This window comes from Morone saxatilis, unplaced genomic scaffold (genome assembly GCF_004916995.1).
Source record: "Morone saxatilis isolate NCDOM2014 unplaced genomic scaffold, NCSU_SB_2.0 Contig24, whole genome shotgun sequence".
NCBI classification, from domain to species: Eukaryota; Metazoa; Chordata; class Actinopteri; family Moronidae; genus Morone; species Morone saxatilis.
This window is the reverse complement of record NW_023339807.1, coordinates 6,390,555-6,409,268: the sequence shown is the minus strand read 5'-3', so window position 1 is coordinate 6,409,268 and position 18,714 is coordinate 6,390,555. Positions and strand designations below refer to the sequence as shown.

Below are 18,714 nucleotides of genomic sequence, written 5' to 3'. Positions count from 1 at the left end.
CATACTGTACCTTCCACATACTCATGGTTTTGGTATATGTGTTTTTTTGGATGCTAGTTGGGGCAGTCAGACACTTTTACATACCATGTACAAATGCGTTCTTGCTGTATGTCACTTTTAAATCAGTTACATCAACATTACTGCCAATGACAGAGCATTAATCTCGGGTTCTGCTACCATCTGACTTTAAAAGAATAACAAGCTGAAAAAAAACCAATCTGTTTTAAGCAAGGCTCTGGCTATCATGCAATAAGCATCCATGCAGAACTTTTCAATTCCTACTCTCTACGCAATCAGATACTACTGTATGAAATGCAACAGGGGACAAAAAAATCTTTGTCGTGCGTCTGGACTGACCTCCTCATTGTCCACACAGAGAAGGCATGATCTTCACACAGAGTTAAAGACCCTTTAGCATCCCCTCTGGTGACCTTTGCTGCACTGTCTGTGTCGGATTTCCAGATATGACAGATGCATTGTTTTTTGGCCCCTCTATCACGTTACTTCTGCTTATCACTCTGTATCGGGGGGGCCCCAAGGCCGTGTTTGGGTTCAGCACTGCAGCATACACATGGTGCTCAAGGGCAGAGCTAATCAGGTGGGTAACCTCTCAGCTTCGTCTACAGGGTGCGCAAGAATGAAAACAGACAGGACAGAGGGTTAACTCACCGTCTCAAGTTAAAAGTCCTTTTTATGTTTGTGTATCCCGTGAAAAATCTAATTCTGCAGGATGCATGACAGAGAAAATTTGCTTTAAAATAAGGAAAGGCGACTGGCTGACCTGATGGCGAGGGAGAATTGTCCTCCCCTGTTGTGACAAACTGTAGATCAGACCCCAAAGCAGCGATTGAGCTCCTGGGACGAATGCAGCGGTCACCTGAGAAACTTCTGCGGAGTAATGCCTAAAGCAAAGCATGTTAGACTAGTTAGAGAAAGAAGTCTAAATGGTCAAATATTTATGATATGACACCAGGATTATTCACCTGGTATCACTCAATATTCATTTTATACATATTTTGATATTAAAATACTATACTACAAGTAGCTATATACATGATATATACATATATATACATTTCCATAAAAAAACAGGATGTTGCTGCAGCCAGTAACGGCATACAGTTTTTGTCTTGCCTTGCGTGTCATGGGGCTGGTGGGGGCGGACGCACTGCTGTAGAGGCTGAGGCTTGAGTTGGACCTGCTGACAGTCAAACCCTTAGAAGAGCTTCCTGCAGGGGACAAGTACTTCTCCTTGATCTTCAGGTTGGTCCTGCCTTTCACTGTTGGCGACACAGCAGGGGAATTTAACAGAATGCTGCAAAAACATGTAATTCGTGGTAGCCACCTTTCTAATAATAGCCAACAGACACTGTCTACATTAATAATTGAAGCAGGATTGCCTATATAAGTCAGTATACAATATCAAAACTTACCAGAAACAGATATTTAGGGGGAAACACTGCAATGTTTGACTAGTTTTTATAGTTGCATGCATGCTAAATCATTTAAGAACCCATAATGTACACAAACAACATCTGACATTAGCTATAACTATACTGTAGATGGCACAGAAGAAAAAATAGAACCCTGAATTCAAGTCAGTTTGTTGTATGTAGAACATTTACATTAGAAAAAAGGTTCGTCTGACATCAGTAATGTAAGCAGCATGTATCACTTTAGTCATACCAGGTGCTGACGACTTGTCATACTAGAGTAAATAATAGCTTGTCTTGGGTGCTCTGTTTTGTTTAGAAAATATAGTTTGCAGGAATTATGAGAAAGTAGGAATAGTGTACTGACCTCTGCAGGGGTCATTCTTGACTAGGAACTCATCAAGAGCAGTCCAGCCTCCTCCCACCCTGACCATCAACGTGCTCCGCAGGATACGAACCATCCGCAACTGTTGGGAATCTCCAAACTGCAGCAACCAGACAAAATATGGAATGCAAGTTATAGTTTTTGAAGAACTCGTCGCTGTGGCATCTTCACACTGCGTCTCCAAGAAGTCACTGATGTGTCTAAAGGCCATGTTCTTTCCAATCACCCAGGTATCACATGTTAATTCCAAACAAAAACGGAAATGTAAAGCATATCACTTCCTGTATGGCCACTGAGGACCAAAATGTCAAAATTTGCTTTAATATTTTTTTAATCATTGTCTATAAAAATGACTCACCCTGTATCTATTGGCACTAATTTGTTCCACTTGGAACCTCTTGGGGCAGTTACACTGCGATACCTGTCGGCTCACCTAAAGAAGGCAAAGTAATGAGATGGTGTTTCAGTAAGCATAACAGTAAGTGTCACAATAAATCAGCCACTGATGAGTCAAACTATATTTGTGTGTTTTCTTAGGGACATACCTCTTCGTTGATTTGATCTGCATCCAGAGTTTTCCTGTAGGGATCTCTGCTGGGGTGAAGTGCGCTCACAAACTCATAGTAGTCGATGAAACCGTCGCTGTTAATGTCAAAGATGTTTGCCACTGCATTCATCTCCAGAGAGTTGGTGGGAAATTCTACAGGACAGAAGTGAAAAGCCAACGTGATTCAAAAGTGTGTTAACTGTAGATATGACAGAGCATACTTTGTTTAAAAAGTAAACACTGGAAACAATGAAGATATTGTCATAAACACCAACAGTTTAGAAATGTGCCAGTGAAACAGAATCATTTAAATTCACTCATTTAAATAATGTTAGCAGGGCGTAATTTGTTTTTCAGCTTCCTTTAAATTTTATAAATTATGGTAACTCAAAAACAGTGACAGACAGTGTTGGGTCAGATTATTTTGAAATGTAGTCAGTTACTGAATACAAATTACATAGCCATTTTTGTAATTAGTAACGGATTACAAAAAGATTTAATCTAAATTTATCTGGATTACTTCTGGATTACAGAATGTTGTCTCTGGTTATTTATCCATTTTGCATCCATGCTGAAAACCATTGCTGTTGTTAGCATGATTTTTAGCTGTCCACTGCTAATTCCATGGTGCTTTGGGTCGAGTCTGTCAACCATTCAGAGGCTGTGTTCCTGATTTATCTACCCATCTCTACCAATAGAAGCTGTGTGGGCCTCTGTGTGGCAGCTTTGATCACAAATACACTGCACAATGGAAGAACATGAGATTTAAGATCTAAAGACGCCAGAGGGTTAATAGCATTGGTTATCATAGAAAAAAGTGTCATATTTTAAATATGTAATCAAAAATGTAACTAAGTAATCCTTGACAATGTAACTACAATCTAAATAAAAAAACATTTCTAATGTAATCTGATTACATAATACTTATTACATGTAATCAGTTACTACCCAAGTGTATCACAAGTGGGTCTTACTGGAGGCAAGGACATAATCCACAAACTCCTTCTGGCTGATGCGTCCATCCTGGTCCCGGTCAATGCTGCGGAACACGTCCAAGATCCGTGACTTCAAATGACTAATCCACAGTATGTAACGCTTTCGCCAAATATTGAAGTCGAAGTTTGCAAATTCTTCCATCTGTCAAAAAATTGAAAATATCACAACATCTCTGTTAAATTAAGTTTTGTAAAGCAAATTTTTTTATAAAACATGTTCAGAGGACTATATTGGCCAGCTTTGATGGCAGCATAATGGTTAAAATGTGTACATTTTTAAAAGTACAATAACCTCTTTGAGTGCTTGCTGGTGCTGTTCCAGATGTTTTTGTCTCGCTACAGCCAGAAGCCAAAGCTTCTGCCACTGACTGACCAGCTGACTGAGGTCTGGGGTTTGGGGGTCAAGGTGCTCCAGGGGAATGGGTACAGCAGGCTGCAGCTTCAGAGTGCTTCTCCTCTCTGATTGGAGACACAGCAACATGGAATCAGCTCAGGCAACTCATTTCTGCTCTACACATCTTCATCAATGAGACAGTCATCACGCTGTCAATGCTTGTGTTTTGTGTTCATAGAACATACACTGTGTTCATGGTGGCTTACTTGTGAGTGGCCGTTTGCTGGGGGAAACTTGCTGTTTAGAGATGCTCTTGTGTTTGCAGGACTTGGTGGCATGTTCAACTTCTGGAAACTTTTTATTCAACTCCTCCATGAATACCTGCAGAGAGGAATGAGCATAATGTTCTGTAAGTTCTCAATTGTATAGTTACACTGTAACCAGGGTAAAGTACTTTATAATGAAATTGTAGGAGGTCACAGAAACCACATCTGTTTGATATTAGAGTGTGTGTATATTCTCCCACAATGTGGTAAAAAAAGGAGATGGCACCCTGCGCTTTCTGTAAGACACCAGAAGCAGAAAGATACCAACACAGGCAACCAGAAACTGCTGTGGAGCGTTTCAAAGATGCATCCTGATCATTCCCCAGCATGTAATGGAGTACAGAGGTGGTCTCTGTTAGTAAGATATGGTTGGTAGCTCATAGAACAGAGAAATAACATACTGCGTGCTGCTCAATCAGTTCTTGGTTCTGCTCTGTGGTGTCAGCTGGAGGCTCTTGGTCTCTGAGGCTGAGGGCCTCCTCCGCTGAGGAGATCCAGTCCAGCAGCCTCTGGACTTCCTCTCTCTCTGCCTCTATTGCTGCCAAGCTGGCCTGGATCTTCTGGCCCTGCTGCTGAGCCCAGGTCTGAACCTGACTCAGAAAATGAGGAGGGGGAGGAAATGACACATTCAGATGCTTAAAATGTTGACACTGTTTTACAGTTCAAAAATGCTGAAGATACTAAAACAGTGTCCTGCACTCGTTATTTTCAAGTACCTAATGGACAGCAACCAAAGTAAAGAGTTATTTTTCATGTATTTAATCCCTAGGGAAAATAACTTTTGCTCATCATGCAGGCACGCACCTCCTCATAGCGGGTCTTGGTTACACTGATCCAAGATTTTAGGGTGATTATGGAGTCTGGGTGACAGGAGGCCAGGATCTCCTCACCCAGACAATGGATGTTCTGTAACTCCACCGCCTGAGCCTGCAAGGCACTCATGGATTCCTTTAGAGGTGAAGAAAAAGGAATTACTCAGCAATTTAACCAGTAAAACACATATTCTTATGCAGGATGAGCCATTTTTGTGGCATCAATAGAAATTCCATTAATTTCACAAATATGCAGTTTATTGTTGATTTATTTATTTTTCTTTTTAGAAGTGTTACAAGTTTGTGGTTAAACAAGAATGTAATAACTAATCTGTCCTTCCACAGGTTGAATGGGTTCAAGCCTGAACGCAAATATCCCCCCCAGCTTAACTACCCTTGATAATACTAATTCATTATCAGCAGCAACTTGTTGTTCTGTAAGCTGACCCTGACCTAAAGGCAGACAAGAAGGTAAAAACTGTTTTACCTTACAGGGAGTGATAAAATATCATGAAATACTGACCTTGTGTTGTTTACGGAAAGCAAGCAAACCTTCCTCCTCCTCTGGTATCACCCCATACTTCAGTATCCTCTCAGCCTCAGTGAGGCGTTCCATGAAAGAATGGACAAGGCCATCAAACTTTTCAGCCTAACAAGAACAAAGACAAAGATTGAGATAAGGGTAGGGATTGGTCCTACTTATTAACTTTTATTAATGGCCAGATATCAGCTAAAAGCTATTAATTTGCTTATTTGCTTCCTTCAAACTGAATTTTATATATGGGTGACTTTTCATATAAGGACAAAATTTCCACAATTTATTGCATATCGACAGCTTCAGTCCAACAATATCTAAAGGAAAAGGATCACAATTTAAAAGCCCGCTGACCTTCTACCTTTCTAATTTGTGAGAACTACCTGCTGAAGTGCAGCCTCCAGTCTGTCCTGCTTGCTGACTGACAGTTTGCACACAGCCTCCCAGCGGCCCTCCAGCTCGTCCATCTGCTCCTGCAGCCAGTGAGCATCAGCTGTGCTGCTCCTGGTCAGATCCCTCACAGAGCGCTTTAGGGTCCTGATGCATCCGGCTCGCTTTCCCAGCTCCTTTTGGAAGGCCTAAAAGAAATAAACATTTGTAGAGTAACTGCAATTTTGCTTCGAGACAGAATTGTGATGAAACTGGCACAAAATATTATATATATGTATGTGTAAAAATGACTAGTTTACAAACGACCATGAATACTGTGTTTCTATTGTTGTATCTGTTTAACACTGTGAATTACTGAAGCCACACATTAAAATACATGATAGGTGTTGTACCTTGTGTTTGTCTATCAGGTTGTGCACCATGTCTTTGTCTCCACCAACAGGAACATCCTCAGCTAGCTGGGGCTCCGCTCTGTACAGCCAGTCATTCAGGGCCTGCAGAGCATCAGTGAATCTACCCGAGAACAGTAGCGCTTCCTCCAGCTTGTGTTGTCTGAGAGAAGCAAAGCAGGAAATTGGGTAAATTTGGGTAAAAGATTTTTATGTTTGATAGAAATCAGAATGTGTCCCTGTCTAACTGTATCATACCTCTCCATGGACTTGCCACTGATGGTGTCCCACGTGTCTTTGAGTTCAGCCAGTAGATTTTCCAGATGCTGTCTATCATGGCTGGTTTGAGCTCTTTCGTGAAGGCTGCGTCCGTTCTTCGATGTAGCTTCGTACATAGGCCTCTTTGACCTCAGCAGTTTTTGGAACTCCTAATCACAAAGTAAGTGATCAGTGAAGACGTTCATATACATATGGGCAGCAAATAAACCAAGTTTTATTTATTGTGATGCCTACTGCACCTTCTGCTCGGTCAGTTGTTGTTTAATCTCCTCGTGGGACACAGCGATCTCTTTATGTGTGTCTAGTGTCTGCTCTACCTCCGTCATCCAGTCCACTAGCAGGCGCCACGATTCATTAAACTGAAATTTGAGAAATTAATACAGATATTACACAAAGGTTCCTCAGGGTGGAAGTCACACCTAAGATACATGTACAGTTGGATTTATATTAGAGCTGATAGTGATATACCTGTTTGGCATTCTTTTTGACCTCCTCCAGCGTCCGGCCTCTTTCTGAAGTGCGCTGCTGTAGCTTTTTGTAGCGATCTTGGACGGTCATGATTAGGTTATGAATGACATCACAGTCTTCCTTCCTGCTCAGCTCTATTAGTCTACGGGCTGTGTTTTCCGCTGTGCTCTTCTTCTCACCGTGACTGTTCACTTCATTTACCAGCGCCTGTACAAATAAAAGCATTCATGAACCAAAAGTAAATACTTCCAAATGTAACTCTGGATGTGAAGCAGATAGATAGATAGACTACAGCAGGTAGACCTACTCTGTGCTCCTGCAGTTGAGTACAAACTGTGTCCAGAGCAAAGCTGGGAGGAGGAAGAAGCCCAATAGACTCTTCACATTTGCTCATCTTAGTGAGAAGCTCCTGCACGTTACTGTGGAACTCCTTGGCCAGACTCAGCCCTTCTGTAAGCTTCGCCTATGGGAACAGCACGACACTCAGATATAATCACACATTAACACGAATGGTAAATCAACAGGTTGATACATGACGATGAAGAGTTAAATAACCTTTCGCTCCTGGATTTTGCTGTAAACAGATGCCCATTTCTGTTCGAGAATAGACAAGCTGTGTTCGGTGCTCGATCCCCGGACAACATTGCTGCTCTCCAGCATCCTGTGGATGGCATTCTTCACATCTGTGTAGGCGTGAAGCTTTGACTCCATCTCATTGCACAAATCCTTTTGTGGGTGAGAAGAAAAAAAAGAGTTTTTAAACAAGACAATTTTTTCTCTGTGTTGTAATTTCTTATGCAAGTCTTTATTTTGAAAGCCAGAAGTCTGGTCCGTTTTACCAAGTGTGCATTGAGTCTTTCACTGGCAGAGTCCGGCATTCCCCACATGGTTTTAGAGGAGGACAGTCTCAGGTCTGTGTTCTCCAGCCACTGCAGGAGATCCTGAATCTCCATTGTAACATCTTGTACCTACAGTAAACACAGACATAATGAATGCGAAGGCCTCCTATGATGGTGTGGGTGCATTTTGTACAAATTATATTCATTAATACCATAAATTATTATTTCATTTTAAAATTTGCTTTCTTTTATGACAATGAAAGCCACACGTTTAAATTTGGACTCGCCTCTACGTGCTTGTATGATCACCTTTACAATCACCACAAGAGGGCGCCATGATACACTATAATTATAATGAAGCATAAAATGCAGTACGGCTGAGAAAATGCTGCATCCTGATAAACTGCATAACAATGTATTATATATACAATTTTTATTGTTTTTCTATACCACTGTAACAAAATAATGGATCTGCTTTTCTCTCTTCACCTGACTCAGTCTGTTCTCTAGTTCCAGCTGCCTGCGTTCAGTCTCACAGCGGACAAACTCCCAGCTTTCATTGAGTTGCTCCAGCCGAGACTGCGGACCATGCGGGCTGTCCCCGGACCCAACCTCCAGCAGCCCCCTGCCTGCCTGGTTCAGGGACTCCATCGTGCGAACATGCGACATGACATCATTACGTAAGACCTTGCAGAAGGAAGAAGCATTGGAGGTCAGATATTTATCATGGTATCAGTAGCTGTGGAATTCAGATGTGTTGCTTGGAGGTGTTGGGAGCTCATTGTTTCCTTGTATAAGTTGTGACTGGCAGTTGTTGTGACACGATTCTAGCAGTGTGTATTGTTGGTGAAGTATAAACTGAAACAATGAAAAAGTTGGTAGGCACAATGGTGAACACTTTCAGGAGACAGAAGTCTGTAATTCCTTCAAGGTTAAGTGTTATCTTGCAGGTAAACCAACAGCTCTCTCAAAGTTACAGAGAAAAGAGCTCCATCACACAACCTCCTACCTGACAGTGTAGCCCTAGAATGAAGAGCTTATTTTGAAATGCTGATCACTGTATATTGTTGTGTTTGGGGCACTACCAACCTTGTGTTTGGCCAGCTCTATTTCACAGGCCTGCAGGTCGATGCTGATTGGCTGGCTGCCCTGCAGTTGTTCAGCGGTCCGGGAAAGCCATGTGTGCAGCTCATCCAGTGTGTTTTGGAACTGACCCAGACCCAACAGAGCACACTCCAGTTGATGCTGGTGGCAGCACAGGAAAAAAGTTAAATATACATTTTTCTTTTTCACAGTATTTTTCATTTTCCAGCTAAATGTAATTTCTACTGGTCTAGCCATCTGTTGTTAAAGTAACATAACATTTTAATTACACATATTGGATTAATGTGTCATGCTAATATAATTAATAATGCTATCTGCTTGCATATTCTCACCTGTCTGCCGACAGTCTCTGACTCCAGGCTGTCCCAGCGCTGTCTGAAGTCACACAGTGGTGAGACGGAGCCTGGGCGCTCCGAGCCTGGAGACAGCCGACACACAAAGCGATGGTTCAGGCTTTCTATCTCTATTTTCTTCTGGTAAAGTTCTCGCTTAAATTCCTGGTGGAAATAATAAAAACAGAAAATATAATAGTTATAATAAAATACAATATGAGACCAACATACTTTGATCGTTGGTAGTTATGGGTGTACTGCTGTGTATTAACTCACCTTGAGATCGCATAGCTGATCTTTGACTGATTCCAGGTCAGTCCCTACTATGAACTCTTCAGTAGACCTCAGTTCAGCAGACTTCAACCACTCAAACAGACCCTGTGAGCAAAACCATTACATTGAAGAACAATAAATGTCATGCTGTACAATCACTCAACCCTGAATGTTGCCATGTTGTGTGACTTTAACATCCAATACATTTTGTTCTCAACAGCCAAATATGTAACCCTGTTGGCATATACAGCTGGATACATTTTCAGATTTTTCTTTTGATACTGTGTCACACAGTTTGCACCATTAAACTCATTTGCCTTTGGCAGAGGACCACACAATCTGTCAGTCACTCATAAGTAAAGCTACAGGGAGTCTGAATTTAACAGAATAAAAGACTAGCTTTGTCACTGGCAGGATGCCATAACACTGCTTGAGTCAGGCAGTAGTGGCCAAAGTGTAATGTTTGATATGGCTATGATACTGACCATGCAATGTTTGTTAGTATGGGTATACATATACACATAATACAAGTGTATACTATATATTGACACACACCTGCATAGTGTCTTGATAATGTAGCGCCATCTGCAAGGACTCCTCCAGCTTTTTGTGACATTCGTTCCACAGTTTGCTCAAGTTGTTCCATGTGCAATAGAGCTTTAAGAAAGTGAAAAGACAAGGTTCCAAGTTAGCCGACACAAAATCATGAGTTAAAAAGGATTTTATTTAAATATATTTCTTACTTCATCTAGGCTCTTTGTGACATCTGGTTTGTCTGTATCCCCACATGCTGACATCAGATCCATTCCCAAAACGCCAAGGGTGTCCAGATCTCCCTGTAAACTGTCAATATCCTCCCTGAGAGTCTATGATTCAAGTTGAAAGGATGGAAAAAGGTTATCTAGTGTATTATATATAACAATATGGGTTTCTTATACGTGAAGAGCTTCCAGGCTAACCTGCATGGTTTCAAGGCTCTGGCGGATTGTTTCGGAGTCTGTCCGACTAGAATTGAGATCCAAAACTGCCTGCTGAGCATCATTGAGAGCAGCCGTGACATCACTGACATCACCCCAGAACTTCAAGGCTAGATCCAAGAGTTTGAGCAGCCAGCTTTCCCTCTCCTGGGCCTGAGTATGCGTCTCATCCCACATCTGGGACAGGCTGGACACTCGCTCCTGGATTGCTAAAATCACAAGGATATAATAGGGATATCGTTTCGAATTTCCGGCAGTAAATAGCATTGCTACTTGTACTTAAGCCCCATGTGCACTAGGACAATATCATGTCTTTATACAAACAAGATCACATTACCTGTACCGACAGATCCATCACCAGCTGCCTGTGTGTTAGCCAGCAGCTCATCTGCTTGTGTTTTGACACTACCAAGGCCCAGCTCCAGCTTGGACAGCTCAGCCAGGGTGAGCTTGTTGTCCTGCAGCTGCTCCTGGATCCTTGGGGTGAGGCCTTGAAGAGAGCTGGGAGTCTGTATTCGACTGCACAGGCGGTCAAGACTCTCTCTGATAAGGGTCATCCTCTCATTCAGCTGTAGGTACAAGAAAAGATATGAAGTTGTGTGCTTGTGTATTTGTGATATATTGCTAAGTGTAGGGCTGCTTACAACATTTCCAGCATTGTCCAATCATTTTTACCTGCGTGAATCGAGGCAAGGACTCCTCGAGCAGACTGGCAGTCTCTCTGACCCGGTCTCTGATGGCCCTATGCTGCTCCTCAGCCTCTGTAGCTTTTCGACAGAACTCATCACCCTGAATGGGGTTTAGTTCTGACAAGCGTTTTGCCAGAGAGCATAAGCGTGCAATCAAGGGTCTGTGTTCTGCTATAGACTCCCTCAGACCCTAAGTAGAAGAGAGATAAAAAGAAAGGTTTAATAACAATGTGGAGAGAAGACTTTTTTCAGAAATAACCTGATTTTAGTTTAATCTCTTTAATGGATAGGGGTTGAAAGAAATCACATGGTCTCACTTTTCATGGCATACCTGACAAAACTAAATTGTCATTATAGGACACTGGGTGAAAGGTGACCCTGTCAGGAAGTAGATTACATTAAAGAACTGTACTGGAACAGAACAGTTCATTTTACTGAAGAAAATGGTGGCAGACTGTGAAGTATAAAAGGACTTCTTTGTTTAGCTGGACAAAAAAGGGACGATAAAAAAGGGAAAAGCTGGCACTCTAATGTGGAGAGGCAGGTTTCTTCTACCTGTAAGAGGTCCTGTTGTTCCCGAAATGCCTCATAGCTAATTGTGCTCAGGGAGAGCTGGCCAATTAGGGTTTGAGTTTCTTCAAGCCAGGGCGAAACCTCAGCAAGGCCCTCAGAGAACTGGAGAAGAAGCGACTGAGCATGCTCAAGCTGCAGGACCACATGGGAATTTGTGGCTGAGGTGGTGTTGCATTGTTCCTGTAAGGCATCTAATGGGGTCTGCATGGAGAGGTGACAGTAAAATACAGACATTTTAATTTTAAATTTACTTTTAAACTCAAAAGTGCATATATTTGCATTGTCAGCAAGACGGTTGCATTAAATGAAATTTGGAGAATACCCGCAAATCGCCTGTTTCTCCTTCATCGCTGTATGTCAGCAGGATTTCAGCAATCTTCACCATCTTCTCAATGTTGAACCTGTGCTGGAGAATCTCCACTGCCAGAATCTGTTCAGGAGACAATACAGCAAATCAAATTCACTTACCAAGCATCATTTAAATGAATTTTGTAAAACTACAAATAACACAAATATATGTTATTTATTTAACGTGGGAAAATGTTTTAGTTCAGTAATATATGTGAATAATGTCCTGACCTTCTGCTCATAGAGTTGTTCCGATATGAGTTCTGGATCCAGATGAATGGTTTTCAGCTTTTCAAGGCTCAGCGCTGTGTCTCTGAACCAAGCCATCTCCTTCACCACTGCCTGTTCCAGCTGATGAGAACACATTGTATGTCAGCACAGCATTATTAACGGCATGAGTAAAACCTAACACCACCTGGCAGTATCATTCTGGGTTATAAATGATTAGAATTAAAATAATGTTGTTGTTCTTCAACATTAATGAATGACCGGGCTTTGTAAAGAGTGTGTGAGAACAGCAGTGAAACATATGTTAAACCAAATTTCGGCTTCCACAATGCTATTCAGAAATGTGGTCAGCAATTAAACATAGTTTGCAACGCTATGCTATGCTAAGCTGCATATCTAAGCACAAAATTACCCAGATTTATTTACGATTATTATTAACTTTTGCTCTCACCCCAAAATGATTTACACCCTCTAATAACCATTTTGCTCCACTAATGTAAGAGTGTTGTACTAAAGCACAGTGTTGATTTTGAAATTAAAGGTAGGTTTAGTTGCATATTGATGAGATGACAGCAACTTAACTATTAACTTAGCTATTTTTTCTTTTCTTATATATAAGTTATAGATATGTGATGATATGTAAATGACCGTGTCACATAATCTAGCTACATGTATCAAATTTTCGAACAGGCTTTGGCTACTTTCCACTAAAACTAGTTGGCAACACTGTTAAAGTATCTGACTGGTTCATTGTAGGACTGCGTGGGAACATTACCCTCTGTCTCTCAGCTGCACATAGTACTGCATCTCCAGCATGTGTCTGCGCTCCTGCTGCCCCAAGGAGCTCCCTCTCGATGCGGCCCAGCCACAGGTGGAGGTCCTCCTGGCTAGAGGTACAGCGACTGGAGGCCTCCAGGGCCTGCTCCAGCCTCTGCAACACATCCAGACTGCTTAGACTCAGCACAGAGCAACGGATACGCAGAGCATCCATCTTCTCCTGTACCTGCTGGGCTTCCTCCTCTGAAACAAATGGCACATCACAAACATTGGGTATAGAGTCCAACTGAAAATATTCACTAAACTTTTATTTACTGACATTTTTATAGTAGAATAACAGAACTGATTCAATAATATACCAGATATGTGGTGGAAACTATTTGGACTGGTTATAACATTTTGATCAGACTCCATATAAAATTATCTGCAGGAGTATTAATATTATTACATATTTTATCATGTTACAGTGACATGATCTGTTGCTGCTCTATTGGTATAGATAATTTAAAACTAACATTTATTTTTTTTAGCTTAGTTTGTACCATATGAAGGGAGTTTTACCTGAAATTGCTTCCATCAGATTATGTCCTGCCTTTTGTATTTTCCCTAGATCAGCAGTTTTGACTTGAATCTCTTCAACAACAGCCTAAAAGAAAATGAAAACATATCAAAAACACAATTCCCTACTCAAACAGCACAATGCACATTCACAGCACCGTACATGCAGCTGAAGCATTCTTGGTAGATCTCTAACCTTGGCCCTCTCTGTGGCCTCTGAGAGATGCAGCATCACTCTCTCTGCATTTCGTAGTTCAGCTAGGGTTTGTTCCACAGATATGAGCCATTGCTGCAAGCTGTCCACTCCTTCCTGGAAGAGCTGGGCCCTGGGAAGAATGAGCTCCAGACTCGCTCTCCTGTCAACAACAAAATGTACATAGATTGTTAACATCGGTGAGTAAGATTTGTATCATGCGGTAGACTTTGCCAAATAATAGTGTGGCATTGCCAGTAAAAGTATCTGACCTTTGTTCTGCTTCTAGCTGTAAGGCCTCCCACTTCTGTTTGAGAGTGGAGAGCTTGACCTTTGCCTGTTCCCCTTCCTCTCCTGGGTGGGCCTCCACCAGCCGAGGGCCTTCCAGCATCATAGAGTCTATACTACGCCTTCGGTCTGTTAGGAGGCGCTGCAAGAGCTATAAAAAAAAACAGAAAGACGGAAGAGTAAGATAATAATCAAGAAAAAGGACAGATGATAATTATTTTGAAGTTGCAGATTGAATTTATTGAATACTGCTTGCCTTCCAAGCATGTAGCACGCGCTTCCTGTGTAACAACAGCTCATTCTAAGGTAACAAAAATTCAGATTTTTCTGCAATTATACACTAATGACAACATTGAGTATTATTGAGTAGTATTATATTTCATTTCTGCCAACAGGTCTGCCTAAATGTTATCTTCAGTACTGCAGAAAGTGTTTACCTTGTGTTTGAGGATTAATTTCGGTAAGTAAGAATTGACATTTGTCAAAGCCCCATTCTTGTTTTTTCTGCCTTTGTGTCAGAATTCCTGTCTCATGTATCAAGCTTACATTGTTAAGAGCTAGGCAGGTTTCACCTCATCCACAGAGCTCACAATGGGTGTGATTACAGCTGAAAGGTGAGAGACTTCCCTGCTTTTTTCATACCCCCAGGACATGTTCACAAAGACTTACTGAAGCTCATTGTGGCTATGAACGCCACCCATTCACCATTGAATAGAAGTGAATTTATATTATGAAGGAAGCAGTTTTCCGTGACCTCAGCACACCTTTATATAGGTAAACCTTTCACATGTATTCCCCCTACTATAGTGGCCTGCATAGATGTTTTTTGGAACAAGAAATGAGGTGATGTGATGCTAGTGATAACAGACCTTTTGTTCTTGGAGCTGTGCTTTCACCACTTTGACCTCTGAGGATGGGGGTTTCTGATTGGTTGTGAGCTCCTCTATCTCACAGACCCATGTGAGCAAAGCATCCAGGTTTTGGAGAAATGTCTCAGGATCTGTCGACGCATCCCTCAGTGCCAAGGCAGATCTTGTTCCCTTGAGAAAGACCATAACAAAGTGTTAGCTGAATGAATTTTGTAGGTGAATGAATCCAGGTGAAAGACGATCCGTTTTACTGTGGCAACACAAGCAGAAAAGAGTTAAGGGTAAAAACATACCCTCCATCTATCCAGGCTGGAATCCTGGTCTGAGCTTGAGTGTCCATCACTTTGGAGCTGTGAAATGAAGACAGTCCACATGTTGTCTCAATTCACAAAATCACTGTTTTAAAAAGACCCAACACAGTGTCATGAGATAAAAGATTGCCTTTAAAGAAAGAGTCTAGGTGAGAATAGGTGAGAAGAGGAAAGAATGAAATGGAGGACAGATGAGATTTGTCATGTTTTTATCAACCTCAGCAAGTTCCTCGGCGACACCATTCAGGACTCTAACAGTTCTGGTGACTATTGGGTCTCCTCCCTTATCTCCAGATGGATACTCTGTCACTTCCACAATTTCGGTTACGGTCGTCTCTGTCACCTCTGTCACCTCTGTAACCTCTCGTGATGCCAAAGTTTTCCAGGACCAGGGGCTTCCTTCTCTAGAGTCTCTCCTCTGGAAGCTGGCCCTCCTCTCCGCACTGCTTTTGTCCGAGTGAGCCAGGGGGGATCTGGCAAACTCCGGAGGCACTGTTCTCCTTGTTAGTGTCCCATTTCGGGATGTTTTTATCGGAGAAGGGCTGCTGTGCCAGACATTATCCAGAGTGCTGGTGCTCCTGATTGTGGAGGCAGGAGAGCTGCGGAGGGGTTTGTCCGAAATGGGGGTATGAGCTCCCTCCTCCCTCTTATGATCAATTTCCTTTGCTTCCTTGTCGCTCTCCACCTCTGTTTCCTTGTTTGCATCCTCCCTTTCTTGGTCTTTGACAGCCACTTCTGGTTTGGCCTCTCCATGTTGCTCTGGGGGCTGCCACTCTCTTCGTCGTTGGTAGCACTCCTTCAAGAAGTCCTCGTCTGACCTCACATGCTTGGACTTCTGGCCCAGGCAGCTGGGCCGGCTGATGAGGTTACCCATAATCCTTCAGCCCAGAGGCTACTGAGGTAATAGGTGAGGTAAGGCCCCACGGCCATGCATGCGGAAGGTCCTTCAGCTACCTAAAATAAGACAAGGGGGCTCTGGGTCATCATACAGTGCTCATTGTGTAAATCAACAAAAAATATACTCCTCTTCTTTCTTTAAATGCACAAATTCCCTGCTTTCAAGTCACTGAGTACTGCTTGCCACAGCTTATGTCTTCAGAAAACTGCTATGAGACTAAATTAAAAATTTGCTACATTTCTGTTCCAACATTGCCCTTTTCTTGGCATTGAAAAACCAGAAGGAACTACAGCAGAAATACTTGGCCTGGATAGTCCCTGTCCCTTTGTCTTCATTTAGACCACATACACACATGCTCTCCATCTATCTCACATCACCAACTGAAATATTCTGGGCTTAGAAATCAATGTGACAGGCTTGTCGAGGATCCCACTGTTAAGCCTGGCACAGAGAAGCGGTGGCAAACAGCCAGCTCTTTCTCTAACTGAGTCTGGACCAGTCCTGGGAAACCCGCTAAGGATCTGATCAAATATGACAGCCATAAAAACGCAGACATCGGCTCATTTCTCTGTGGTGAAGAGAGGGGAGTCGGAACACAGAGTGGCATGGGGGCATTTGGGGGTAGTTGCGAAAACATACTGTCCAGCAGTCAACAGTATATGAAATGATAGGTGTTTTATGGAAACAAATAAATGCTCTTCTTTAATGATCTGAGATTGAAGGATACATGGCTGTTCTCTTAATACTACAGTTTTGATTCCATTAGTGATCTTATCAACATCTTGTTTGACCAAAATGAGTATATTACTGGAAAGACTCTCATTGGCAGTGACAATTTCAAACTGTGTCAGCCGTCTGCTTCCCCCTCAGCTGAGTGCCTTCATTGTTTTGACAGAAGGGTTAAAGGTGAATGTAATTATCTTGGTCTAGAGGAGCTGAGGTGAGCCCATCAGGAGATCACAGGGAGGGTTTCTGTCCTCCCTTTTTAGGCGGTGTTGGACTGGTCCATTCAGAATTATGCAGGTCACTCCAGGCCATGCTTGGTGACTAAAGATCTGTGGGGGGGCAATATGGGTCAACAACGGGGAAATTGGATTGTTGGCTCCACAAACTACTGAGAAGTATTATTTTCTGTGTTGAAAATGCGGAACAGGTGGATTTTTAGTGGCGTATGGGTACAGTTACATGTTACAGTCATGCCATAGGCACACAAAATTATGCTGAATATGCAGCTCTCTTATCTATGCCAGAGGTTTGACACAAAGAAAGAATGCAGCCAAGGAGAACTTCACATTGTGTTACTGTCAATATTCCGCCCATACTTGAATCAGATCTCATGTGTGTCCCCTGAATATGAAACCAATTATAATTAAGATATATCACCACTAAATGAGAGTCTTAAAGTGACCTAGTTTTATATGATGCCTCCATGTGCATTAAGCTAGTAATTACCGACATCATGTATGTCTCTGCAGAGCAGATGACTCAGTCAAGGGATCCACAGGGGAGGACACAGTCAGATCAGAGAGTGGTGCCCAGACAAAGCCCCAGCCTCTCGATCAATGATTACTCAGTTAGCTCAGATCACTGCCCAGCAGTCTCCTGAGGAGGGCAGAGAGAGTGCCTGTGGCCGTGTTCACATGGGTTAACAATTCAAGGGAGAGGGTGTGCCGTGTCTGGTTACTGCACCACATGTGTGGTTGTTTGCTAAATTACACGGTTGCCTCTACAGTGATCTCACAGCAATATGTATGTGAGGATATGCTGAGTAGCCCCATTAGAGTGCAAATGGTCTACTACCAGGAGGATATTATTAAAATATAGATATGGAAATATATTATCATTAATATGTCTACTAGTTTGGGCCACTCAGACGCTGATGTACAGCATACCTTAAATAAAAAGTGATGGGCAGTTTCCTCACATGAAATAATAAATAACAATGCCATGACCTACATTATTCTACAATAAAAGCAAACCAGGAAAAACTTCTCAAATTGCCCCAAGCTTGTATCTGATATGCACCTTTAAAGCATAATGATACTAGAAGGAGAACCAGGGAACCAGGGAACCAGAGAACCACTCCACCATTTAACTCGTATTGCGGATGACTTAACCATCCCATCACTTAACCTAGTTTGAAATGGCCCTTAATTCAGCCCAACCCTTCCTCTGCTCTCAGCCATGATTTACGATACATGACCGCAGTCCATTTCCTGATGAATTTGACTACAACCATAGTATAGGGGCTTCTCCATTGTATGGCAAAATAAATAATTATGAAAAAAAAATCCCTACAAAATTTTTGTTTGGAAGAAATCAAATACTTAAATTATACATTTCATGTCTAATTCTTATTGAAAATCTCAATATGGGAGAGACATGTATGTGTATATATTGAAGTATTCTGAGCAACACTTTGAATATCAAAACACTATGCTGTTCGTCTTATGCACTGCATCAATTGACCCATTTACATGATTGAAGATTGTATGGGTGGGTCTGTAATTAGTAGCAGAACAATAATCATCAATCACAACAGTAGTAGCCCTATAATGTTGTGT

At 42.0% G+C, this 18,714-nt stretch overlaps 1 protein-coding gene across 1 annotated transcript; it reads right to left on the bottom strand.

Moving 5' to 3' along the window:
- Positions 1-922: 922 nt before the first annotated feature.
- Positions 923-10,616, bottom strand: macf1b (microtubule actin crosslinking factor 1b). The gene is made up of 26 exons (XM_035672131.1): positions 10,401-10,616; positions 10,185-10,307; positions 9,997-10,098; positions 9,445-9,546; positions 9,169-9,333; positions 8,822-8,977; positions 8,222-8,419; positions 7,733-7,861; positions 7,449-7,619; positions 7,201-7,356; positions 6,894-7,100; positions 6,665-6,784; positions 6,405-6,574; positions 6,150-6,309; positions 5,751-5,945; positions 5,356-5,481; positions 4,825-4,968; positions 4,422-4,610; positions 3,961-4,075; positions 3,653-3,819; positions 3,340-3,502; positions 2,364-2,518; positions 2,177-2,251; positions 1,801-1,918; positions 1,135-1,280; positions 923-940 (listed from the first exon to the last, which is right to left on the bottom strand). The coding sequence occupies exons 1-26, from the start codon at positions 10,593-10,595 to the stop codon at positions 923-925; spliced, it is 3,765 nt and encodes a 1,254-aa protein (XP_035528024.1). The 5' UTR covers positions 10,596-10,616.
- Between the last annotated feature and the right edge of the window lie 8,098 nt (positions 10,617-18,714).